At 41.7% G+C, this 26,600-nt stretch overlaps 1 protein-coding gene across 2 annotated transcripts in view; it reads left to right on the forward strand.

Moving 5' to 3' along the window:
• The window catches only part of kdm5ba (lysine demethylase 5Ba), a 39,523-nt gene extending 19,140 nt beyond the window's left edge, over positions 1–20,383 (forward strand). For both annotated transcript variants that reach the window (XM_080422488.1, XM_080422489.1), the window contains exons 11-27: positions 358–539; positions 2,515–2,677; positions 2,822–2,941; positions 4,093–4,287; positions 5,490–5,671; positions 6,530–6,660; positions 7,512–7,662; positions 8,162–8,282; positions 8,766–9,127; positions 9,777–9,915; positions 10,635–10,814; positions 11,935–12,093; positions 12,879–13,313; positions 13,969–14,059; positions 14,961–15,142; positions 16,005–16,343; positions 18,737–20,383. In XM_080422488.1, coding sequence (XP_080278614.1) covers positions 358–539; positions 2,515–2,677; positions 2,822–2,941; positions 4,093–4,287; positions 5,490–5,671; positions 6,530–6,660; positions 7,512–7,662; positions 8,162–8,282; positions 8,766–9,127; positions 9,777–9,915; positions 10,635–10,814; positions 11,935–12,093; positions 12,879–13,313; positions 13,969–14,059; positions 14,961–15,142; positions 16,005–16,343; positions 18,737–18,874 — 3,270 coding nt within the window. In that variant the 3' untranslated portion in view covers positions 18,875–20,383. The remainder of the gene's footprint in view (positions 1–357; positions 540–2,514; positions 2,678–2,821; positions 2,942–4,092; positions 4,288–5,489; positions 5,672–6,529; positions 6,661–7,511; positions 7,663–8,161; positions 8,283–8,765; positions 9,128–9,776; positions 9,916–10,634; positions 10,815–11,934; positions 12,094–12,878; positions 13,314–13,968; positions 14,060–14,960; positions 15,143–16,004; positions 16,344–18,736) is intronic.
• Positions 20,384–26,600: the final 6,217 nt, after the last annotated feature.

Genomic DNA, 26,600 nt, shown 5'->3' on the forward strand with positions numbered 1-26,600 from the left:
ATGCAACTAAATAATAAGAAATATAATTACATTAAAAATCATATGTTGAATACATGCATTTCAACTAGCACTGAGCTGGTCGGCTATGTGCACATGCGTGCGCGTGCACTTGACGTCATAAAATAGAGCCCCCCCTTGCTCAAAATTCCACAGCTCATCACTGCCTATAGTGATAGTAATGCCATCTGTTCAAGGCTATATAGCCTGCCTGTGAGTGATCTAGAGCAGTGCTTCTCAAACCTTTTTCATGTCAAGGACCCCCCAAATTGTTATGTATTTGGCCGGATCTAAAAATGGATGGTTTATAAGTGGTTAAAATAAGTGTTGTGGCCTTCCTTTCTTACTTCTGTCCTGCAGGGTTACCTCAACAGTGGCTGGAACCTCAACAACATGCCCGTGCTGGACGCCTCGGTGCTGACCCATGTGACGGCCGACATCTGTGGGATGAAGCTACCCTGGCTCTACGTGGGCATGTGCTTCTCCTCCTTCTGCTGGCACATCGAGGACCACTGGAGCTACTCCATCAACTACCTGCACTGGTAAGAAGAAGAGTGCACTCTCTCTCTCAAGCATGTTGCAGAATTGCACCATCATGTAGAACAGTGGTTCTCAAACTTTTTAGTGTCAAGGACCCCCAAATTGATGTGTATTTGGCCGCGGACCACCAACTGAAAAGGTTTTTGTGCCAGGGACGCCCAGAAGAGAAGAGTTGTGTTAAAAAAAAGAAGAATTCAATATATTTCAAACGCTTTCAAGATTTTCACAAATATTTTTTAATAGCCAACAATACGCTGGGGGCCCCCTGGAACCCCCTCAAGGACCCCTAGGGGTCCACGGACCCCACTTTGAGAACCACTGATGTAGAAGTACTGATGGTGGATGGCAGTTCTTGGTTAGGCTATGTATAAATTTAGCTTGGGCTTAATTTATACTTAGTTGCCAGCTGGTGCCGCACACCGCAGATACAGCTGATCTACAAGCTCATACCGCGTCGTGACACACAGCACAACTAAATATAAATCAGGCCTTTGGGTCTCTGACGGTCTCCTGCTTTAGATTGACACAAATCAATTTCATACATTGAACACAGCTTGCTTGAAAATAAACTAATCACAAATTCCACCAATCTATCTGAATTCAGGATTCTTTTCCTGCACACAATTGTTCAAACCAAATTGGGACGTTAGTGGAAGCCCCCCCATTTCTATGCTTCGCTTGCATCAATGATGTATTTCTGTATTCCATCAAGGAAGCACACAAAATTGATTCTATCTTAACACATTGAGGCCTGAGGTTCAGATTCTGCAAAATGTCTTCTAAATCCTAACATACGTTTTCTGAAAAACGTATGTTTTTATATCAGTGGTTCTCAAACGTTTTCATGTCAAGGACCCCAAAATTATATGAATTTGGCCGCAGACCCCCATCTCAAAGTGTTAGTTCCAGGGACCCCCAGAAGCAAAGAATAGAGTTAAAAATGTTAGCTTTAAAACAATATATATTCAAAGATTTGCGCACATTTTCACGATTTTTCAAAAATAGCAGATCTACAAGTTCATAGCGCGGCACTTGGTGCAGCGCTATGAGCTTGTATATCTGCTATTTTTTAATAGCCAAAGTGTAAAATAATGCTTTTTAGCTCAAATCAAAAAGTGACACAGATGCGTTCCAGGTCTTAATGGATTAAGTCTGCAAAATCTATTAGTAAACCACTGATGATAAAATATATATATATATCACAATTGTATTAGCCCTATTTTTGTCTTTAGTAACTAAATCAAGATTTTTTTTTAACAGGAAATATGAACGTCACTGGTTTCGTGGTTGTGGTAATGTTTGCCCTAGGGGTGAAAAAAAAGAGAGAACTATTAATACCAACCCTGTTAAATCAGTTATGATGGTGATGGGCACAACACGCCGCACAATCCGATTTTGGTTTCCCACAATTAAAGTTTCCCACATGATCGTCCGATTGTTGATTTTTAAAATGTGTGACGCATTATGAGCTTGTAGATCGGCTATTTTCGTCACGCAGAACTGTCGTACTAGAAAGTATCGGTAACTTACAACAATGTATGTCAACTAGTGAGGTTCACCATTTTTATTCACATCCATCATGCAGGTACAATGAATGGAGTGAAAGAGTCACTGGAGAGAGTGAATACAAACAGTATTTTAAGACTGCAAAGATGTGTTTATTTGCAGGAATATGTAAAAAATGAAAGCATTACTCTGTTGATTTCATTTAGTGTTAGCTAGGGGCAGTTGAAATTTATTTTTTGGGGGGTTATAAAAAAAAAAAAAACTTTTCTTCACGGAACCCGTGGCTCGGCCCGGCCCGACTAATTAGCATAGATTTTGGGCCAGAGTAGGGTCTGTTTCGGGTCGGAGTAGGGTCGGTGCTACAACACGCCATTCAGTACTGTTTAGCTTTATGCCGTTTTGATCATATTCACCCCAGTTGTTGCGAGTGCCATTAATTAACCAAGGTGTTATTGTTTACCACCTGCCCAGGGGGGAGCCAAAGACGTGGTACGGTGCCCCGAGCTATGCCGCCGAGCACCTGGAAGGGGTCATGAAGAAACTGGCCCCGGAGCTGTTTGAGTCGCAGCCTGACCTCCTGCACCAGCTGGTGACCATCATGAACCCCAACACACTGATGAACAACGGAGTCCCGGTAAACACACTCTTCATTTATCATCGTTAAGCACTTTTATTGTAATGTCTAATAATAATGATGATGATGTCTATAATAATAATGTCTGTTTAAAAATACAAACTGTAGTCCACTTTTAAAAAGCGTAATCTCTTTTTTTTCTAGATCTTTCGCACCAACCAGTGTGCTGGTGAGTTTGTCATCACATTCCCCAGAGCCTACCACAGTGGGTTCAACCAGGGCTTCAACTTCGCCGAGGCCGTCAACTTCTGTACCATGGACTGGGTAAGAAGAGAACGTGTTTATGCAGTCTTATCCATTTGAACATCATCCATACAGCTTCCTTATTTAGTCCACATTGCACAGATTTTGAAAAGTGGGACGACGTTGGTTTGTACATTTTAGAATTCTGCATCGTCATCTTCTATCTTGTTCACATTGTTCATACAGAGTAAAACATCATAATTGGGCACTAGGGTGTTCCGTATGCAAATAGAAGTCTCCAACCTGATTTAAATCACACAATTCCCTGTGGATTCTTTCTTTCTTATGCTCCAAGACAGATGTGTTTGCAGTCTTATTTCATGGTGGAGAATGAAAGTGTGTGTGTGTGTGTTCTGCCTGCATTGAATGAGGGAGCAGTGCATTAAAACCGAGAATGCATCCGTGTCATTTTAGCTATATATAGCATATACGTTTTCAGAAAACTAGAACAGTGGTTTAGAACAATGGTTCTCAAAAATTGCAGATATACAAGCTCACAGACATGAACGTTTGAGATCTACTGATTTAGAAGGCATTTGTAGAATCAGCCTCAGGGTTAAGTGTCAGAGGTGACTTGGATACCAATACTTAGAGGTGAGCCGTCCCAGCAGGCCTGGAATTTCACAATTTTTGAGGCAAAAGGCCACTTAAGACTGGTATAAATATTTTAGGGAACACAGTGGCTAAATGCCAGGGCGGCAAGGACATCAAACAAAACAATTATTTGATCGCTTTTTCCTCATATTGAATCATAGTCTATTTTGTTTGGCCTATTCTGTATTCTGTCTGGCTAGACGTTTGCATCAAGGTCACTGAGGCCACAAGGCATATTGTCTGTTGGGTGGAAACCGCATATGTCCAAAACTGTTACTTTTCAAGATTCAAATTCAAAAACAGCAGCAGATCCACAAGCTCAAAACGCTCCACCTTCTAGATCAGCTACTTTTGCTACTAAGAAAACACAAACGGTTAGAATAAAGTTAGATAAGGTTTCTCCCCCCGACAGCAGCTTTTCTAACGTATCGAGGGACTCAAGGCCAAACTCACGGCCTCCATTCCTTGCCCTGTGTCCCAACGTTTTCAATCATAACAACACATTTTAATCATTGAATTTACAGTAACATTTTGATCTCTCTCCCCCCGCCCCAAACTCTTTTGTTTTCCCTGCACAGATGCCTCAAGGACGTGACTGTGTGGCCCACTACCGCCAGCTGAGCAGATACTGCGTCTTCTCCCACGACGAGATGGTGTGCAACATGGCCCCCAAGGCGGACACCATGGACATGGAGCTGGCCCAGAGGGTGCACACAGACATGGCCGTCATGATCCTGGAGGAGGAGCAGTTGAGGGAGGAAATCGACAAAATGGTGAGTCAAAGCTAAAAGGTTCCATTATTATCTGGCTGGGACGCGACATACCAAAGCCTATATCGCTTGTGCTGTAACCACACCCCCGCTTCTGTGACTAACGCGGAACTGCCACTCGTCTACCAAAAACCACGCCCCGCTTCTGTGACGCACGCGGAACTGCCTCTCGCCTACAACAACTGCGAACTATTTTGGCCGATAAAGCATAGTTTTTGACCGTGACGGAGGTGCGCAGTCTCGAGCAAACTTGAGCCACGTGCCGAGCTTGAGCCGACTCAGCGGCGTTCTCAGCGGCGTTCGAGTTATGTATCGATAGGGATCTTGTTTTGGGATGAGCGTTTGCCCCCAACTGCCACTCAAAGTGGCTACTGGCCACAGCTCGTCCTTGCACAAGTGGTATAGGCTTTGGGATGACGTGGCTGGGACTACAGGATGCGTCCAAACCAGGGGTGTACTGTGGACATTTCAACTACTGGAGCGCTACGCCACGCACACGAGCGACTTGCATAATGGGGATACTTTAGTGTTGTCATATGCATTTACTTTGCACACTGTAAGGTAACTGTAATTTAGTTCATGAATCCAACAGCCACTGTTATCCAAACGTTCTCTTTGGACTGCTTCAAAACATCTGACAGTATGCCTATACAGCTACAGTACTTTTCCTATGTTAATTCATGCTGTTGTCACTCGGGCAGCTTTTTGTACACTTTGGTAAGAGGTGTGAATGTGCACGTTACGTCCATGCATGTGCGGGCGTGCCGCGCAAACAACTAGTGGCGATCCACCGCGCCCCACCTCCAGTACACCCCTGATCCAAACCCTTGTTTTTTATTATACGTGTAGTAGCAGTTGCCACTGCCCAGTGCCTTAACATTCTTAACCACAATTTCAGGGCTTTTCCCCTGCTAAAATGCAGTCTTCTGAAGTGTCTAATTGTAAGAATCATGTGATTTTAGAGTATTTTCGCTACCAAAATGTATAATTCCAATGCACAATTACAGTGTTCTCCGTCTACAATGTGTTTTCTTTTCCTTTTGAAGATGATGGCTTTTCATGACGTAAAACCAAGCTTGAAAATACAGACGTTAAATGAATGATCTATTCTACTACGTTCACAGCTCGTTTCCTCTTCCTCCTTCTCTCTACCAGCTGAGATGTAATAATGACTGTTATGTGTGTTATTTGCATCGTTCCCACAGGGCGTGGTGCGGTCTCAACGGGTGAACTATGAGCTCATGCCAGACGAAGAGCGGCAGTGCCACAAGTGTCGGACCACCTGCTACCTGTCTGGCATCACCTGTCCCTGCAGCCCCGACAAACTGGTGTGTCTGCACCACCCGTGGGACCTGTGTCCCTGTCCTCCTGGCAACTACACACTCCAGTGAGTAGAGATGTTACCCATAATTTATTTCCTTCTTCCCGATACGATTCAGATACCCATAACCAGTGTTGATTTTCGTCGACTAAAACTATGACAAAAATTTTTTCGCCGCCTAACTTTTTTCACTGACGAAAACGAAATAAAAACAATTACTAAAGCTCCTTACACACTGGGGGCGATTTTTTTTTCATGCGAATAATACATTTTTTTAAAAACCTTCCAGTAGAACTAAAAGATAAGTCATTTTGTTTGCTTGCGCTCAGGTGTTGCACTCTGAAAATAGCAGATCTACAAGCTCACCACACGAGATCGGCTATTTTCAGAATCCCTAGAATCCAAGTGAAATATATCGGATGAACCTGATGTCAGATGCCATTAGCAAGAACGATTTGGGGAGGAAATGCAATCCCTTCGCGTGCAGCAACCCCTTTATGTGTTGCCTAAACAGAAAATGAAAATATGAGCAACATTTGATATTGTAGTGCAGTGGTTTTCAACCCTTTTTCATATCAAGGTCCATTTATTTATTCGGCATTTGAGCCACGGAACCACCGTTTTGATGAGATTTAGACTCTCAGACCCAACACGTAGAATATTTTGTTGTCGTTGGATGAGATGTTCCATGCTGTATTGATGTTGGTACCATAGGAGAGACGACAGGCTAACAAAATAACAATTATTCTACATCCTCTAATTGTGTGGACTTCTTGTAGATTCAGTAATGCAGATGTTTAACAATAATTTAACTCTTGAGAGCATAAAATGAAACCAAGGTACTCAGCGTCTGCGTAGTAGTATATTAGTTCCTCTTATGCATGGACTTATGTTATAATAACATTTCTATGTCTTTTGCTACAGTTACAGGTTTTCGCTGGCTGAATTGCACACCATGATGGCAGCGGTGAAGCTACGTCACGAGTCCTACAGAGACTGGCTGGCTGACGTCCAGGACATAATGGGAAACAACAATAAACTTGAGAAGAAAAGAAGTGAGTTGATAATATAAAGCATTTTAATTCATAACCAATTTACAAAGACCAGCCCACATACATGCATATGCCCTATTTGAACACTTCCCCTCATGCATAGATTAATTGAATTCAGCTTCTTTTATTCAATTATGTTGGTGACTGTTTTATAAGCCTTCATAAAAACAAATGTTATTTAATACATTTATTTAGTCTTTGCTCTTCTGTTTTATTTTTGGGGATTTAATTTGGATTCCATAGAAGCTAGCGTGTCTTCTATGGAAGCATGTAGCACTGCGAAAATAGCCTAGTATCTACAAGCTCTCAATAACAGGGTTACCCATACCATCTTACAATTTTACAACAAATTATACATTTAATCTTATTTTTTCGTCAACCTACCGATATCAACTTAACAAATCAAGACCTGAGGCTGATTTTACAAAATGTCTTCTAAATCCTACGTTTTTTGAACAAACCTATGTTGCTACATCAGTGGTTCTCAAACTTTTTCATATCAAGGACCCCCAAAAATTATATGTATTTGGCCGCGGACCCCCATCTCAAAATATTTAGTTCCAGGGACCCCCAGAAGCAAAGATTTGAGTTACAAATGTTTGCTTTAAAAATGTCACGATTAGAGAAAAAAAAGGAAGATCTACAAGCTCGTAGCGCGGCACTCGGTGCTTGTATATCTGCTACTTTTGAATAGACAAAGAAATCTAAAATGACAGATGCGTTCCCGGTCTTAATGGGTTAACTCCAATAAAAAGGTTCATGAAATATTGGAAGATACCTTCATACATCATTTTGAATCCTTATTTTGCATTTTGCTTTAATCAATGGATGCTTCTCTTTGATTGTGGTCTCAGGTTTGGAAGAACTTCGCGGTTTGGTGGAGCAAGCAGAGGGAAAGGTGTTCCCACAGCTGGACCTGGTGCAGCAGCTACGCACCGTTACTACTGAGGCTGAGAAGTGTGCCGTGATGGCACAGCAACTCCTGAACGGAAAGAGACAGACGAGGTGCATAGATAGACGCTCACATGTTTACACGTTGCTGTTGTCGGGGTAGAAACCGCCCTCTCCATATTATCTAATTATAATATATCCATATTCTAACTTTTTGTGTTGTTTTCGTAAATTAACGCGCTACTCGATCATACTACAGCGTCACACAAAGGCATCAAAAGTAGCAGATCTACAAGCTCGAAACGCAGCGCGAAGCGACACGTTTCGAGCTTGTAGATCTGCTACTTTTGCTATTTCTGAATTTTAATCCTGAAAAGTTACATTTTTGGACATATGAGGTTTCCACCTGATAGAGACGGATGTGTAGCTTATTCTGTCCCTGAAATGCATTTGATGTTTTTTTTTATAGCATCAGAAATAATTGGGAGACTTTCAAGACACATATATCCACAATTATTACAGCACTCGTATAATAATGCCAACAACACGGCCATTTAGCAAAGCAACTATTATTTTTAGAAAGCCAATTTAAAGATTTTCATTTGTATGGAAGGTATCGCTACGGAGGAGGAAAGACCCAAAGTCAAAACCTGTTGACGGTGGACGAGCTGCGGTCGTTTGTGGGACAACTGGACAAGTTGCCTTGCAACATCCGTCAGGGACCGTTACTAAAGGTTAGTCAACAAGAATATTGTTTTTTATCCTTCCAACCACCATAAAAGTTGCTGTACATCTAATATGGAATCTTGAGGAAAATACTACTGTACTTTTTAATATCTTAAAGGGATAGTTCAGCCAAAAAATGACTTCCCATCGAGTAGTCACCCCATGGAGACTTGAATTCATGGATATTTCTTTTTTTGTCGCATTCCTAAGCCAATAATTTGATGACCAGCGAACCGGTAGGCAGTGGCTCCGGTAGCGGTAGCCTCCTCCATGGGGTGACTAATCGATAGAAAATAAGTCATTTTGGGGGTGAACTATCCCTTTGACTCGTTTCCATCTGTCCTCACATCCTAAAAAAATGTGGTTATTCTATACTTTTTATAGAATATAGTTTTAACAATATAGCTGAAATATAACATTGTAGCTGATGTACAAGAGAACAAATAACCAGGCCTCTAAAAATGCGTGCTTGACTTTTCACATCTTCACAGGACCTCCTGACTCGTGTGGACGACTTCCAGCGGCGCAGCGAGGAGGTGCTCTCCTCGGAGGAGTCGCCCCCCAGCCCCGCCGAGCTGCAGGCGCTGCTGGACGTGAGCCTGGGCCTGGACGTGGAGCTGCACCAGCTGCCCCTGCTGAGGGAGCGCCTGGAGCAGGCCCGCTGGATGGAGGCCGTGCAGCAGGCCAGCGGCCGGCCCGACAGCCTCTGCCTGGACACCATGAGGAGGCTGATAGACCAGGGCGTGGGCCTGGCGCCCCACGGCTCCGTGGAGAGGGCCATGGCCCGTCTGCAGGAGCTGCTGACGGTGTCGGAGCAGTGGGAGGAGCGGGCGCTCGGCCTGTTGGAAGCCAGGTGAGGAGGAGGAGGAGGGCCAAGCGCCACCTTGTGGTGTTTTTTTCTTTTTTTTATTGATTGATTGAATAATTTATTAGTCAGAAATAGCGGTGTAAAGTAACTAAGTACATTTACTCAAGTACTGTACATAAGTACAATTCTGAGGTATTTTTTACTTTACTGGAGGTATATCCAGTTTTCAGTACTTTTACTTCTACTCCACTACATCTCGGGTCCAAATATTAGTACTTTTTTACTCCACAATTGTTTTTGGAAAACTTTGGTTACTTGTTACTTTTGTAGATTTAGATGTTTTATTACAAAACCTACATTAACCACTTCAACACCTATGCATTTTGGCCATTGGAAAATAGCAGATCTACAAGCTCACGAGCTTGTAGATCGGCTACTTTCAAAAGATTTTTATGCATTTGAAAACTTGAAACGGGACATTCTGCATGATGAGTACTTTTACTTTTGGTACTCTAAGTACATTTCGATGCCAATACTTTTGTACTATTACTCAAGTAAATTTAGAATTCCAGACTTTTACTTCTACATTGCAGTATTGATACTTTTACATAAGTCAAAAAATGTTAGTACTTTTTCCACCACTGCTTCACTGTCACCGTGCGCGTGCTAAAGCTTGTTAATGTTTGTTTTACAGGCCTAGTCATGGCATGGAAACCCTGGAAGCGGCGCTGCAAGAAGTAGAGAACATCCCTGCTTATCTTCCCAACTGCCTGCAGCTGAAGGACGTCGTCCTCAAGGCCCAGGACTGGCTTCAAGAAACCGAGGCACTGCAGGTGAGAAGAACCCTCCTCCTCCTCATTATTATACCATGATGCTGACTTTTCTCATCACTTCATTCTTCATTCATAGTTTAGGCCTTTTAGATAATAAAGATTATTTTTGCATAATCGTGTAAAGCGGAAATAGCAGATCTACGACGCGTTGTAAGCTTCTTCTTTTTTTGTATATAATTATTAAATATTAAAACAATATCAAGTTCTTTAACTTATATTTAAAGGGATAGTTCACCCCCAAATTTCTTCCCATCGATTAGTCACCCCATGGAGGCTTGAATTCATGGATATTTTTTTGTCATTTGTCTCATTCCTAAGACAATAATTTGATGACCGGCAGCGGTTCCGGTAGGAGACACAAAGACTCTCCTTTGTGTCTCCTACCGGAACCGCTGGTCATCAAATTATTGGCTTAGGAATGAGACAAAAAACAAAAAAATATCCATGAATTCAAGCCTCCATGGGGTGACTAATCCATAGTAAAAAAATTGTATTTGTCATATCTGCCCTGCGCAATTTTTTTATTAAGAAGCCTAAAAGGCAAACGAATGTAATTTTTATTCATATGTTCCAATGTTCAACGCCAAAAACACAATTTAATCGTTAATTATCAGATTAAATGTTGTAATTGTGCCAGCCCTATTCATAGTACGCACATGGCTCCACTGCAACATTTGTGTACATGTGTTCTCATCTCATTCTTCTTATTTCTGGTTCAGTTGGGGGGCCGTATCCCTGTGCTGGACAACCTCTCCGAGTTGGTCTTCAGAGCAGAGAGCATCCCCGTGTGGCTAGACCCTCTGACTCGACTGGAAGCCCTGGTCTCTGACGTGCAGGCCTGGAAGGAGAGTGCAGCCAAGACATTCCTCGTGTCAAACTCTCCTTATTCTCTGCTAGAGGTAAGTGACGATCAACGTTTAAGGTAGCTCTCCACCGCACCGACGTTGGCAGCGTTAGAAAGCATCTGTTGCTGAAACTCTGCTGTTGAATGGGCAGTGGGAACACTGTTGCGTCGGGTCGCAAGTTGTAGGGAAGCGTTGACCGCCGGATAGCAGTTGGCTTGTTGTTGAAAAAGACATCAAGCCATAGACGGCTACTATGGTGCTAAATATAGCCTGTCGGGTAACCGGAAGGCTAGCCCCAAAACACGCTTGCCCCCATTTTTTCCCGCCGACCGCTCGCTGGAGCGGTTCTTGTATTCTTGTATTTGTTTTATTGAAGATAAGGTTAGAAATAAGTTTAGGGTTAGGCATAGTTTTACTGAGGTTAAGTTAGGAATAAGGTTAGGTTTAGGCATAATTTGCTGAGGTTACGTTTAGGAATACCAGGTAGAGACTGTTCCGAGCTCGCCGGATTTGTGCCCGGGGAGACTGTTTTGGGGCGAGCATGTCTGCTCTCAGGTGCATTCAGCTACTACTTTTCACACCTTCCAACTATTATGGAAAATATTATATTCCAGTCAGGTGAAGTTTAGACCATTTATTAGGACGTTTTCAGCAGAGCAGCAGCATACACAGATCAGTATAGCCAGGCCTGCTGGCCTGACCAACAGCCCCTCGGGGCACCAGCCTCTCTTTACCAGAGATGCTGTCCTTGAATGGTCATATTCTATGTACAGACATGTTACACTTATAGACAACATCAATGGTATTGCTGAACCAGCTAGAAAGAGAATAGTGTGTAAATAGACAGTGGAACAGTTGTTGCTTAATGACGGCAACAGGAGCTGTGAAAAGACCCCTGTTGTGAGTTTAAACCTCCTTGGTTCAAATACAGTTAGATAGTACAGAAATGATTTTAGAACAGGTTGGCATTCTTAAATATCCATTACACAACCGACTGATCTCCCGACTGCCAGTCTGTAGTAATCTGTGGTAGTCTGTTTGGTGGAGAGCTACCTTAAAGCATGTCTCGCTAGGCACAGGTAATGAATGTCAAAGCTGTTTGCCAAACAAGGCGTGGTGTGACCGTGTTGAGTTCAGGAAGTTAATCTTTTTTTTTTTCTGCATGTTTCTTCAGGTACTGTGTCCCACGTGTGATGTCGGGGCAGGACCCAAAGCCAGATCCAAAAGGGCAAAAGAAGCCAGTATGCAGATCAGCAAGAGAAGCTCAGCCACGCTGGACTCTCTGAACGACGTGGAAAGAGCACTTTCGGAAAGCAAGGACTCCGCTTCTGCTGTGCGTGTAGTTATATTGACTTTGTCTTCTTTTTACTAAGTGTCCATGGGTCTAATGTGAGCAAAAAATAGGATTGTGAAGTAATCATTTAAATTATCAATTGATAGATGGGACCCTTTGTTTTTGTTGCATAATACTTTTTACCATAAGTATATCCATGTAAGTGAGCCATCACGTTACGATTACGGCAGAGTACATGACGGCTGCCTTTCTAGAGGTGATGAGGAAATGGCAAACCTTATGCAACAGAGGTGTTGACGTCTAGTGGCTGAATGTTGTCTAGTGTTCCTTTAGCCACTTTGAACTTGGTGTCCCTATTTTGAGTCATTTTACGTGATCTCAAAAATAGCAGATCTACATTCTCACAACTTTTTGAGATCGTAGATCAGCTTTTTACACTTTTTATTTTGTTGGAATGGAAAGATCGACACCGGATTTGAACCCGATTTCCTGCACAAGGGCTGACATTTTTTACCATCGAGCTAATAGAACCGACCTGCTTGCTCAGGGAGGGGATACACTTTATCTTGACCATCAGGTCAAAATTCGTGTCAGACCCTGTGTCTAGGTGAGACATGACCTTTGACACGATCTAAATGTCTCGATCTAAATGTCTCGATGGAAGAGCAGGGAGACCAAATACAACCACCCCAATTATATAGTATTAACATACTCTACCAAAATTAAATTCCGCGGCCAAATGTATATCAATTTAGGGGTCCTTGGCATGAAAAGGGTTGAAAACCACTGTGTTATAATAATGTTATCCCCCCCTTTTTTCCTAGATGGCCACGCTCGCCGAGGTACGTCAGAAGGAGATGGAGACCCTGCTGGCTCTGAGGGCTTCCAACGAATCCAAGCTTCTCCTCCCGTCAGAAAACAACGATTGTGAACTGAGCGTGTGCCTGTGCCACCGGGCACCGTCGGACGCCATGGCGCAGTGCCAGCTTTGTCGAGAAGCTTTCCACAGCGGCTGCATCGCCGCCACCGCGACCGACCAGGAGGCCTGGCTGTGTCCGCTCTGTCAGCGCTCGCGGAAACCCCCCCTGGACAAGGTTCTGCCCCTGTTGGCCTCGTTGCAGAGGATCCGGGTTCGACTGCCGGAAGGCGACGCCCTGCGCTTCCTTATCGAGAGAACGGTGCGCTGGCAGCACAGGGTTCAGCAGGGCTGCACCGACGGCATGCTGGAGGAGGTGTCCAAGATGACCAAGAACGGAAAAGTACGTCACGACCACTAGGGCCGTCAGGATTATGACATTTAAGTTGACGATTAATTGTCGCTCAAATAATTGCGATTAATGATTTTAATTGTGTGTTTGGCCATTGAACATTGGAACATATGAAACCTTTTAGGCTTCGTAATAAAAAATTGCACATGGGGCAGATAAATAACTGAAATATACAAAGAGATTATTGACATATTTATATTTTAATACATGTAAAAATAGCTGAAATTGCTGATCTACAAGCTTACAACGCGTTGTAAGCTTGTAGGTCTACTATTTCAGCTTTTTTAAATATTTGAAAATGTGTGAAAATCTTTCACCGTGGAAACGATTATGACGATTATGCAAAAATAATTGCCACTATCTCAAATAATAGTGATTACCGGTATGTAATAATTGTGACAGGCCTACACACCACCACACCGCAGTTTAGCAGTAGTTTTTTAGGCCTGCAACTGTCAATAATCTCCTTGATGATTCTGATGGTTGCTTTTTTTAATTAATCGAATAATCAAGACATGTTTTTAAATATATATTTTTCTTAAATTTATGTTATGGTTATTGTTGTTAGTTTGTACATAGTTGATTAGTTTGACATTTACTGGTTATTGTTGGCCACGTTTTGATTTTCAACATCCTTGTTTTGCAGGCGAGACATTGGTCGAGGACATCTTCACATCCCACTCAGGAAATAAATGGTTATTTCTACACAGATCATCAGTCCACCATTCCTCTCCAGGGTCAGTGCTTGAGCTTTAAGCAGTGTGTGCATCTAATCTATGTTGTATTGCATTCCCTTTTATAGACCATTTATTCCTATACATTGAGACTATAGCACACACACAATAAGCAGTGTTGATTTTGTCGACTAAAACTATGACGAAAAATGTTGGTCGACTACCTTATTTCACTGACAAACTACATAAAAACTAAGCAATGATGACTAAAATTAAGACTAAATATATTGACAATTTCGTCAACAAATACGAACTAGACTAAAATGTTAGTGAGGGACTAGTGGAGAAGAGATCCAGTAGAACTAAAAGACACGTCATTTTATGCTTGTTTGCACTCGGGTGTTGTGCTCTGAAAATAGCAGATCTACAAGTTCACAATGTGTCATAGCGCGACGCGTTGTGAGCTTGTAGATCGGCTATTTTCAGCATGCAACAAAGTGTAAAATCTGCCATTACGACGCCATCAAGGCACCGCCAACATACATTTTTGTCGACTAAATCAACTGTAGATTTAGTAGACTAAGATCTTATGATATTTAGTTCACTAAAGCTAGACTAAAACTAAAAAAAAATAAAAAGTAAGATTTTTTTATTCAAAAGACTATGACTAAAACTACATAAAAATGTGCTGTCAAAATCAACACTGCATGTAAGTGATTCCCAAAACTAGTTGTTTTGAATAGCCATCGTTTTGGTTCACTCAATAGTCCTGCTTATGAGACCTAATGAAGAACTGAAGACCTTTTTACATGTCGATGAGCTCACGCTCTCGTCGCGCATCTCAGCGAATCGCAGCGATTTGAACCGGTGTTTTTGAGGACATGGTTTGGGAATCGCTTACCAGAAGCCACAGGTTATATTTTAGTTTCATTAACTGTTGCTGCTTCCCTCTCTGTCTGTATAGTTCTCGGTCCAGAGCTGGAGGAACTGATGGTGGAGGGGTTCCTGCTGCAGGTGACGTTACCGGAGACGGAGCAGTTGTACATATCCGTGCTCCAATGCCTGCTTCCTCCTCCCAAAAGCCCCTCGGAACAGGACCATAAGCACCACCACCACTCTCACAAAGGGAGCCCCCACCCAACCCAGGTAACCCACCTTAATTTCAACACAGTTTGCTAGGTTGGGATGGGGCTCAGGGGTAGAAGACAGGGTTTAAGTCACCGGGTGCCGCGCTATGAGCTTGTAGATCTGGTATTTTTTTAAATGTGTGAAAATCTTTGAATATATTTTTTGAAGCGAACATTTGTAACTGTCAAATGTCTCAACAAAGGTCTTAATTTTTCTGAAAAACTACTAAAGTTGCTATATCAGTGCTGCTCAAACCTTTTCTTGTCAAAATTATGTTTTTGGCCGCCAATCCCCATCAAAATATGTTGTTCCAGGAACCCCCCAGAAGCAAAGATTTGAGTTACAAATGTTGTTTAAAAAAAAAGAAGTCTAAAATAGCAGATCTACGAGCTTGTTCACACACAAAAGTAGCAGATCTACAAGTTCGTAGAGCTTGTAGATCTGCTATTTTTGAATAGCCAAAGTATAAAAATAATGGTTATTGCTAAAATGACACGGATGCGTTCCCGGATTGAATGGTTTAAAGGGTCTACACCATGAATACATTTTTTTTTAATGATATTTAATATCATATTGTTTATGTCCCTCAAACGTTTTTCAAAAGGTTTGAGCCTAAATCAAGCCTCAGATATACTCATTCCAACTAACCTCTCTCTGGCTTATAAAGCACTTTCACCTGCAATACCACATTGTCCTGTTTGGCACGGGGCGCTATTGAGCCAGTTTGTATGCATGCATCTCCTGGTTCTGTGTGGAAAAAGTAAAAAAATAAAATAAGAAAAAGTAAGAATTCATGGTGTAGTCCCTTTAAGATAGTAAAAGGGACTTAAGGCTGTCACAATATTGTTTTTTTCTAAATTGACAACGTGTGTTGTTACAGAACGGCGGTTCCTGTCACAAAAAGGACGTGGCCAACGGCCAGAGCAAAAGGACCAAGCGGCGCAAGGACAGCTCTGATTCCTCTCAGCACAGGGACAAGAAGGAGAAGAAGTCACGCAAGAAAAGGTCCAAGACGCACAAGGAGAAGAGTCACCACCACCACCACCATCACCACCAGGACAAGGACAAGGACACCACCACCATCAACACCACCAAGAGGTCCCCCTCTCCGGTCAACGCGGTGTCGGACCCTGCTGCTCCGTCGGCCCCGTCCGACTCGGAGGAGGAGGATTATTCTCTGTGTGCCGCACCGTGGTGCAGGGAGCCCGAAGGAGACGAGGTGCGCGTCAACTCCATTCAGTTTCATCCATGTTTACATTCTAGAAAATAGACTAATCTATTTACGTGTCACATCGTGACTTGTTCCAGAGTTTGTGGATCCTGTTATTGTCTCCGCCAGGCCGAAGGCGTGGTGGACAGTGTTGATTTTGTGTTCACTGACGAAAACGAAATAAAAACTAAGCTATGATAAAACCATCACTAAATATACTGACAATTTTGTCAACAAATAAAAACTTGACTAAAATGTTGGGAGTGGAGAAGAGATCCAGTAGAACTATAATCTCTCAAGAACAGATTCTGCTCTGCGTTTGAATCTGTCGGGGGGGGGGGGGGGGTTCGTCATATCGCGTACGCACTGGCCTACAAGTGGGCGTGCCTTCAGATCAGGAAGCAGGCCGTGCTTTACCCAATCAAATGTAGTGGGCGGGATTTACGTGTCTGCCGATTCTTCCCCACTAGAAACAAACCGAAACTCATTTAACAATAGCGTCCTCGGAGCAGACAAAACCACGGAAAGATATTCACATTTTAACTTGCTCTTTCATCATAGAAACAAGTGGGCTTATAACCAAAACGATCCATGTTCTCTGGGAGAAGTGGTGTTATATTGTTAGTGGGAATGAAAACATAGTCGCACCACCGGAAGTGAAAGGCTGAAGGCAGACCAAAACCCCGGTTTCCTTACGTGTGCTACATCGACTTCCTCCCAGAGCCAAGTGAGATAGTAAAAAACAGCAGAGGGCGCTGTTTTTCCTTTTCATTTGGCGATGGGTTCCCAGATTGGTAGAACTAAGACAAGTCATCATGGGTGCGCGTGGGTCACCGAAAATAGTTGATCTACAAGCTGTGACGTGTTGTGAGCTTGTAGATCGGCTATTTCCGGCATGCAGTTAAAGGTAGGGTAAGTGATATTTTTGGGTTAAAACAAAAAGTATTTTGTTAAAAGGTTAAAGCACTATATTCTGATAGTAATCATTGCTATAGAGTGTTTGTTCAGTAACAGGAGTCTCCCCGTCTCTCCAGCTCTTTCTCAGGAGAAAGTACCCATTTTTAAGCTTCAATTTTATAGTGTTCCAATTTTGCCTGCTCATTTCTTAGTGTCATCACTTCCAATTTCACTTGTTTAATCTATATCATGATTGAGTTCTCTATCCTGATTGGATAAAATTGGAAATTAAACTGAAACTGAAACAAAAATGCATTTTCTGTTTTATAAAGAGCTGAAGAGACATGGAGACTCCTTTTACTGAACAAACACTCTATAGCAATGAGTACTATCAGAATATAGAGCTATTTAACACTTATTTTAAGCAAAGAAAATCACTTACCCTACCTTCAAGTGAAAATCATTTTGATGCCATCACGGCCCGCCAAAAATAAATTTATAAAAGTAAACATTTCAGGTGACTAAAATATCACTAAAACTAAATCAGAATTTGCTGTCAAATCAATACTGGTGGTGGAGACCATGTTTTGCCGTCTGTCCGTGTGTGTGTGTCCGTCTGTCTGTGAAGAGCTAATCTCTGGCACCGTTGACCAGGAGGCCAATTTTTCCAAAACACTTTTTTTTAATATTAATCCTACAGATTTTGTCCAAACATCACGCAAATCGGTACACAGTATCTCTATGGGCATGTGATCAAGACTTTTTTTCTATTCCATCCTGATTGGCTAAGATATGTGAAAGTTCACACGTGCCTGTTTTAGCGCCACCAGGAGGCTGATGCATTCCGAACATTGCTGGCCCCACTATAACCTACCTGACCTGGCGGAGACCTGTGCTCCGAGGAGCACTTTTTCTAGTTGTTGCCATGTGGCGCATTTATGAGCTAGGCATAGATGAACTAGGTATATAACAGTGTTGATTTTGACAGCAATTTTGATTTAGTTTTAGTCATAGTCTTTTGAATAAGATTCTGTTTAGTTTTAGTCATATTTTAGTCACCTGAAAAAAAGAATTGGCTGATTTTCACTTAGCTGCATGCCAAAATAGCCGATCTACAAGCTCACAACGCGTCGCGCTGCGACACGTTGTGAGCTTGTAGATCGGCTATTTTTGGTCTGTGACACCCTCCCACACCCTTGATGACTTGTCTTAGTTCTACTGGATCTCTTCTCCACTCGTCCCTCCCTAACATTTTAGTCTAGTTTTTAATTGTTGATGAAATCAATTTAAAAATCTATATATACTTTTTGTTTTAGTCATCATAGCTTAGTTTTTATTTAGTTTTCGTCAGTGAAAAAAATAGACGAACATAGTTTTAGTCGCTGAAATCAACACTGGTATATAGGCTATTTTCGCCCCCTCATTACGACAGTTTTTTTATGCACACAGTTGACCATGCTTCAAAAATGTAATTTCGTTTTTTCTCTCGTCTTGCCGCTCCTCAGGTGGACTGGGTCCAGTGCGACGGCAACTGCAATCAGTGGTTCCACCAGGTGTGTGTAGGACTGTCAGCCGATCGGGCAGAGAAGGACGACTATATCTGCATAAGCTGCACACAGCCGGACTACGACAAGGGAGAATGAAGACCAAAAAAAACTAACGTGGACTTTTTTTGAAGGATCAGCAGCTTCGTTGTTGTGGGCCACACAGCTTCAGTTGTGTTAACCCTGTGGTCTCCCCACTTTAACCTTCCTGCTTGCCCTTAGTGACTTCGGTGCTACTTACTTTTTCCTCGAGACTTTTTTCCAGAGTTACAAGATTTTTTCTGTCACTGTTTTGTTACGGTGGCTGAGGGTTTAATCAGCCAATCAACTAATCCTTCCAACACTTTTTTCTTGATGCAGATTGTACAAAATAATATGGCAGATGTTTCAGAAAACCAACATTGCAGGGATTTTTCAACCAAAAAAAAGAAGAAAAAAAAAACGTCAGTTTGACGACAACACAACAGTTTTGGAACTTCCTGTTTTTTACATGTATCTGAACAATGTGAAGCTTATATCTTTTCTCTTGTAGAGTTAATATTATTTATCTGAGCAATAACTGAACTTATTAATTGAAGTTCGGTTTTTCACATGAGCTTATATTTGTGATTAGAAGTTCTTTGATAGAATGCTTTCTTGAAGCAAGTCTTCCCGTAAAACAGAAATTACATTATTCATTATGCTGTTGAACAGTCACATCTATTATTTTGTTAACACACAAATGACTCTTCGGTGTTGGAACTGAGAGACATGAAATATAGTTTATAGTCTCTTTTCATAAGTTTTTGTTTGTAGTGCTAATAACAGATATTAACTGGAAATGCTATCCCAGAATCCTTTAGAACCTACTGTATGATGTGGGTAGATTGACTTTGGACAGTTAAACTGGTCTCTCTTTTATTGTCACCGGAGTTGCTCTCTAGTGCACCGTTTCCCGATCAGCGGGTAAATATCCCCTTTTTTTTGTTTCCTAAATCTTGTTATTCATTATTATTCTAAAAGATTTTCTCAAAATTTTCACAATTTCAAAATGTCATGAGTTGAAAACAAATTCAAACATTTTTCAAAAATGTCATAAATGAAATTAAAAAAAGAATCAGAAGAAATTCCCTAAATTGGCAAACAAAGGTTTAAGAAAGAAGTAGTGAAAATTTAGATCTGCAAGCTCACAACGTGGCGCGAAGCGACACGTTGTGTGCTTGTACCATTTTCACTGGTTTGGGTCCAGGGCAAACATCTAATTACTCTTTTGGGTCTTGAGCTAAAAAGGTTTGGGAGTCACTGCTCTATAGTGGACATTATTAAATGGTCTTGTTTGTGGGTTTCTATTTTGTAGCCCTCGTTTCTGGCTTTGAGGAAAAAGTTATTCATGTTGGCAAACTTAAGAATGCACTGTCAATGACATTTAGAAATGTAAATTCTGTTTTAGGGTGGATTTCCCCTTTTTGAGGTCTAGAATAAAATGTGTTGGATTTAGAGATAACACAAACTGTGTGATTTAACTGCCACGGGTATAAATATGACCTTTTTCTGCTCCTTTGGGTAAATAATATAATTCATATGTTGCGGTTTGCATTATAAAATTAAATAAAAAAATGTTGTTCCCGACATGTCTTAAACTTATCTCTTCAGTTTTGATGTGACTTTAAACTGCAATCACGGTTCACACGGTCATGACATTTCTGGGATTATTTTGAAATTAGAAAAACTGTTTTCCAGGCCTGGCAAAGGTTTGGAATTAATCAAATGTTTTGGAAGATGTTTGGATATACATAGTTTTGTCTATTTATTTTCAGAAAAACATGTGTAACATTACGTGAAATATGCAACATGGTAAAATATAGTGCTGTGCTGCACGAGCTGTGAGCGAGCGGCCTCATGTATACAGCATGGGTTCTCAAAGTGGGGTCCGGGGACCCCAGCTAAATGATGGATAGTTAGGAACCAAATGGATCCTTATGGCTACAAATGCGGAGGAAGGCCAAAGAAGAGGAAGGTTCCGTTTGTACACTCTCAGACATTAACATTAACATTTTACAATATAAATTGGGGTCCCAGAGATAGAAATACCATTAAATGGGGGTCCGTAGCCTAATGCATGGTCCTTGAAATTTAAATGGTTGAAAATCACTGCTAGAGACGTAAAGATCTTCTCTTATGGGGATCCTGAGGCATATCTTTTCAAATGGGGTCTAGAATAAAAATGACCTTAAAATGACACGGATGCTTTCCCGGTCTTAAAGGGTTAATAATACCTATCATTGTTTGTGTCTGAACGACCAAGCGAGTGACTCCCAATCACTTTGTCATTCGCTTGTCAACAGCACAAGGCTGTATTTATGGAAGGGAAAAGAACAACACGGATAAACTCAAATTCAACAACGTTGCTGTCGGGGCGGAAACCATGCGTCTCCATATTTCAACTTTTAGATGTTTTTTTTGTTGTTGTAAATGAATGACTTGCTTTATAGGTATGAGGGGTACATTGGGAGAAGGATGCTGAAAATGGAGCTGCCAGGTAAGAGAAGAGGAAGGCCAAAGAGGAGGTTTATGGATGCAGTGATCTTGCTGTATGTGTGTGTGTCTAAATCCATGTCATCTAATAAGAAGAGGCTTTCATCAACTAACATTTCCATAAAGCACCAAATAAAGACCGTTCCCACAAATTACACCATGATCAGACAGATGATAATGAACGCTCTCCTCTTTAATCTTCATGCTGTTGTCCCCCTCCATCTCCCCTGGCATGGGCTGTTTCAGAACCCTGAGAATGGCGAGGCTGCAGGACATCATCACTAACATGACAAATAGGCATTTACCCAAATGAACATTGTACCATATCTTATTAATATTATAACCCACCAGCAGGGTTGCCAGATCTGCTTATTGTAATTTCCTCGCAAGATTTTATTTGAAAATAGCCGATCTACAAGCTGCGACGCGTTGTGAGCTTGTAGATCTGCTATTTTCAAATAGCTGATGTATATGTTAAAGTGCTCATGTGGCCCATAGTCGCTTCATTTGGGCTGATTTTCCTAGACCTGGTTGCTTGTTTCTCTCACAGAGTCTGGCAACACTGCCCACCAGCATAGTCAAAACCAGAGGTGGAAAGACTGGTGACGCGAGGTTAGTCAAAACCCAATGATGACCAGGCCAACTTTACTTAAGTAAAAGTATCAATACTGCAATATAGAAATACTCTGTTGTTACAATTAAAAGAGTAAAAGTACCAAAGTATTGGCATCAAAATGTACTTAGGTACCAAAAGTAAAAGTACTAAAATGTTTGAAAATCGCAACATGATGTGACGCGTTGTGAGCTTGTAGATCGGCTATTTTCAAATAGCCTAGGTATAAAATAGGGCTAAGTGGTTAATGTATGTTTCATAATATCATAATTTATATCTGAAAAGTAACTAGTACCTAAAGTTTTCAAATAATTGTAGTGGAGTAAAAGTACAATATTTGCCTCTGAGATGTGGTGGAGTAGAAATTGGAAATGCTCAAGTAAAGTACAAGTACCTCCAAATTGTACTTAAGTACAGTACTTTACACCACTGGGTAGGTATATATATATATATATATATATATATATATATATATATATATATATATATATATATATATATATATATAGCTCACACATCACGTCTAAATGTGACATGTTGTGAGCTTGTAGATAAGCTATTTTCACTGTATTAGATCTACTATGTTTATATTTGAAATAGGGCTCATAATTCATTCATTGTATAGTTTCACCCTTCCTATAAATGTAAAACTTTCAAATGTATTAAGAAATTGTAACATTCTTCAAATGTAGATCAATTTTAAGTGGGATTTGAACCCAGGACCTTTGAATCAAGTGTAGAGTGTCTCTACACAGTAAGCTATTGAGCTATAAAATCATTAGAAGCCAAATAGATATATCACAAAAAAAGCCAGAGTTTTGTGCTCCAAACGGCTCTATTAACAATCCAGACAAGCAACAGCACAACAAACAACGATATATATATATATTTTAAATAATTCAACTGCATATAATATATTTTGTTTGTATTGTTGTTTGTTGTTAGGTAAAAACATTATCGTTGCAGGTGTCATGGTAGGTCACTATGTTAAGACACCATCTATATGATTCAAAGGCCACGGGTTCGAACCCCTCTGCTTCTTTACTGTGAAGCATGTTTTGAACACTAACATCCAGAAACTACACTTATATTATAAGGACTTAAAGAAACGGACCCTAACGGGTCCATTTGGTTCCATTTGCACACTCTCAGAGTTAAATTAACATAGATGTTACAATATAAATTGTGGTCCAAGTGACAGAAATGCCATTAAATGGGGGTCCGTACTCCGTAGCCTAATGCATGTCAAACTGGGGGTCCGTGAAATTAAAATGGTTGAGAATCACTGCTAGAGCCGTAAAAAAAATCTTCTCTTATGGGGGTCCCTGGCATATCTTTTCAAATGGGGGTCCGTGGGCTAATAAGTGTCAATTTGGGGGTCCTTGACATGAAAAGGATTGAAAGTAGCAGACTGGGATAAATTCACTGCGGGTTGATTGATACGGAAACTGTGTGTGTGCGTGTGTGCGTGTGTGTGTGTACGCGTGACATGTGATTAAGCTCCTTGAATCTTGGCTCAGGTGGGACCACACAGCTGCAAGCACTCTAAAAATAGTCCGCTAAAAAACGAAAAAAAACAAGACTCCCCACAAATCGACAAGACACGGCTATGCAGACGACCTGGCAATTTTGCTCAGCAAGCCATCCTGGGAAGCAGTAGAAGAGGGCCTCTCTGAGGACATGAACATTCTGTCTTCATACCTGAAGAACTGGCACCTCAAGCTCAGTGTTGAGAAGACCGTATCAACAATGTTCCACTTCTACAACAAGGAAGCAACCCGTGAAATTAACATCATGGTTGAAGATGCCCGGCTACAGTCCCAGTCCTCCACGACATACCTTGGGGTGAAGCTGGACAGAACACTGTCATTCAAACAACACCTGGACAGTGTCAAGGGAAAGACCACCGCCCGTGCCGCATTGATACGCCGTCTAGCCGGTACTACGTGGGGAGCCACCACAAAGACACTGCGCATCTCCACCGAGGCTCTGGTGTTCCCCGCCGCTGAGTACTGTGCCCCAGTCTGGAGCCGTAGCCCTCATGTGAAGAAGCTGGATGCTGCCCTCAACACCGCCCTACGGACCGTCTCCGGATGTCTACGAGCCACTCCAACAAACCAACTGCCTGTCCTCGCTGGAATCGCTCCAGCAGAGGTCAGACGAGAAGCCGCCACGCTGGCCCTCGCTCGGAAGGCACAGATGAGTGAATCCCACCTCCTCCACAAGGTCGTCACGGAGACACCACAGCGCGCGCGCCTCAAGTCCCGGCGCCCCTTTGCCACACAGGCCCAGGAACTGCTCCGCACAACACCTGCAGACACCTCCAAGGCTTCCTGAGTGAAGGCAAGATGGAGGGACCAGTGGAAGGCAGCAGAACCATCCAGGCTTCACAAATACATCGAGGACCCAGCAGATGTTCCTGGCCAGCACCTCCCACGCAAGGAGTGGACAACCCTCAATCGCCTGAGGACAGGTGTGGGACGTTTCAATGCATCAATGCACAAGTGGGGGGTCTCACAGACAATGCCCAATGCGAATGTGGGGATCCAGAACAGACTGTGGAACACATTATGACCAGCTGCCCCAAATACCGGCCACCTAATGGTGATCGTGGTTTAATTGACGTAGACAATGATACACTGGACTGGCTTGCTGCAACAGAGCTGAAGGTCTAAGGACATACGACAGAAGAAGAAGACAAGACACACCATCTCCAGTGTACTTCCCGTATCTGCATAGTCTCGCGTCTCGCGTTGCTATCTGCGTGAAGTGGGCGGACGCCTTTTTAGGAGACCGGAAGCAGGTTGGCGTCTGCCCACTTCACACAGATATAGCTACGCGAGACGCAAGACTATGCAGATACGGGAAGTACACTGGAGATGGTGTGTCTTGTCGATTTTGGTGGGGAGAGTCTTGTTTTTTTCCGTTTTTTTGCTGACTTTATTATTTTTAGAGTGCTTGCAGCTGTGTGGTCCCACCTGAGCCAAGATTCAAGGAGCTTAATCACATGTCACACGTACACACACACACACACACACACACACACACACACACACACACACACACACACAGAAAGAAAAAGTACCAAGTACCAAAGTAGAAATGATTTAATGACCCCAGGGGTCCTTGGGGGGGTTCCAGCGGGTCCCCAGCAAAATGTTATTATTAAATATGGCTCTTTTATTGCTACTTTTAACTTTTTTATGGATCCTATGTAAGTAAAGCCTGATAAAAGTGTCACACTCCCAAAATCCACCAGGATATTGGAAATTACATCTACCTCAGTTTTACATCTACCTCATTTCCTGGGATTGGACGCTCTGAGGTTGGCAGGTATGCCATACATACAACGTTACGTCCATACGCCGTGCATACGCCGTGCATACGCCGTCCATACGACGTCCATACGACGTCCGAGTCAGACCGTCAAAAAAGACGTCTGTACGACATCCATACAACGTCGTCGCTAAAAGACGCTCATGGGATTACTGGAAATGAATGAAGAAATAATGCCTTCCCCTCCCTCTAAATCAATATGATTTCTATTAACTACCATAAAGGACATAATGTAAAGCAGGCTAAAATAGTTATGTCAACAAGGCAGGGACATTAGCTGTTATTATTATTATTAAACATTGATAAACTACATAAACACACTGATGTAAATACATTTGACTACAAGAGGCCTCTTGAAGACCCCTAACCTAGTGTAAAAAATATTTAAAATCTGAAATACATTTTACACCCATATCCTCAGACAGATGTAGTGTCTGCTGATGGACACTAGATGGCGTACAAACAGCAGTTTTTAGTCTTTTTTGCCAAAAAGAGGGTTAAACACTTAATCAAACACACCCCAAACACACATACACAAAACGTCTTTTTAAACGCTGTTATTTAAGATGTGACGGATGTCAACACAACAATCTGAAGGGCACAACAAACACTTCAGTTAAAATAAGGTGACCGTTGTTTAAAATGATTAAGCAACAAAAACAGAACAATTGATGGAGTAATAACCAAGAATTAAACATGAATAGAATACAATAATTATGGGTCATCAACCAACTGTAATCACAAAGAGACACAAGACACAATTAAGGGAACATCTTTATGTATCAGCTAAGTATGGAAACTGTATAAGGCTATAAATATGATTTGTAATCAAACTGTACAATTTATTCAGTTAAATACAAAAATGTACCAGTCTGGTATTCACACTGTCACAAAATAATATATTTAGAGATTAAGCATCATTAGAATAATCTCATTGCGTTTATATACAAATTATAAATTATCAATACAAATAATCAGTTTTCTTCCCCTACATATTCACACAGGGAAATATGTTTGTCACAGTCAAGTCCTGGCTGACAGGAGAAAAAAACTAGAATAATTTAAGAACAACACAATACTGCCTCATTAAAGTTGGTGGTGACTTTATGCACCACCAACATACTTTTGCTATCTGGGGTGGTACTTTTTCAAGGTTAAAATACAAAAAAACTACTTCAAAGCACCAGGAGTTACCTACAGAGTAGCCTCGATCTCCAAGCTTTTATTGTTTAGTTTATTGTTTAGTTTTGCTAAAAAAACACCTTGTAGGTGTGTTTTTTTGATGTGTGAGAGATGCTGTAGTGGTCTGAAGATCAGACTTTCAAAGCAGAGGTTCCATGTTCGAATCCCAGTCCTGCTACA

Source organism: Gymnoscopelus braueri (genome assembly GCF_963280865.1).
Source record: "Gymnoscopelus braueri genome assembly, chromosome: 3".
NCBI lineage: Eukaryota > Metazoa > Chordata > Actinopteri > Myctophiformes > Myctophidae > Gymnoscopelus > Gymnoscopelus braueri.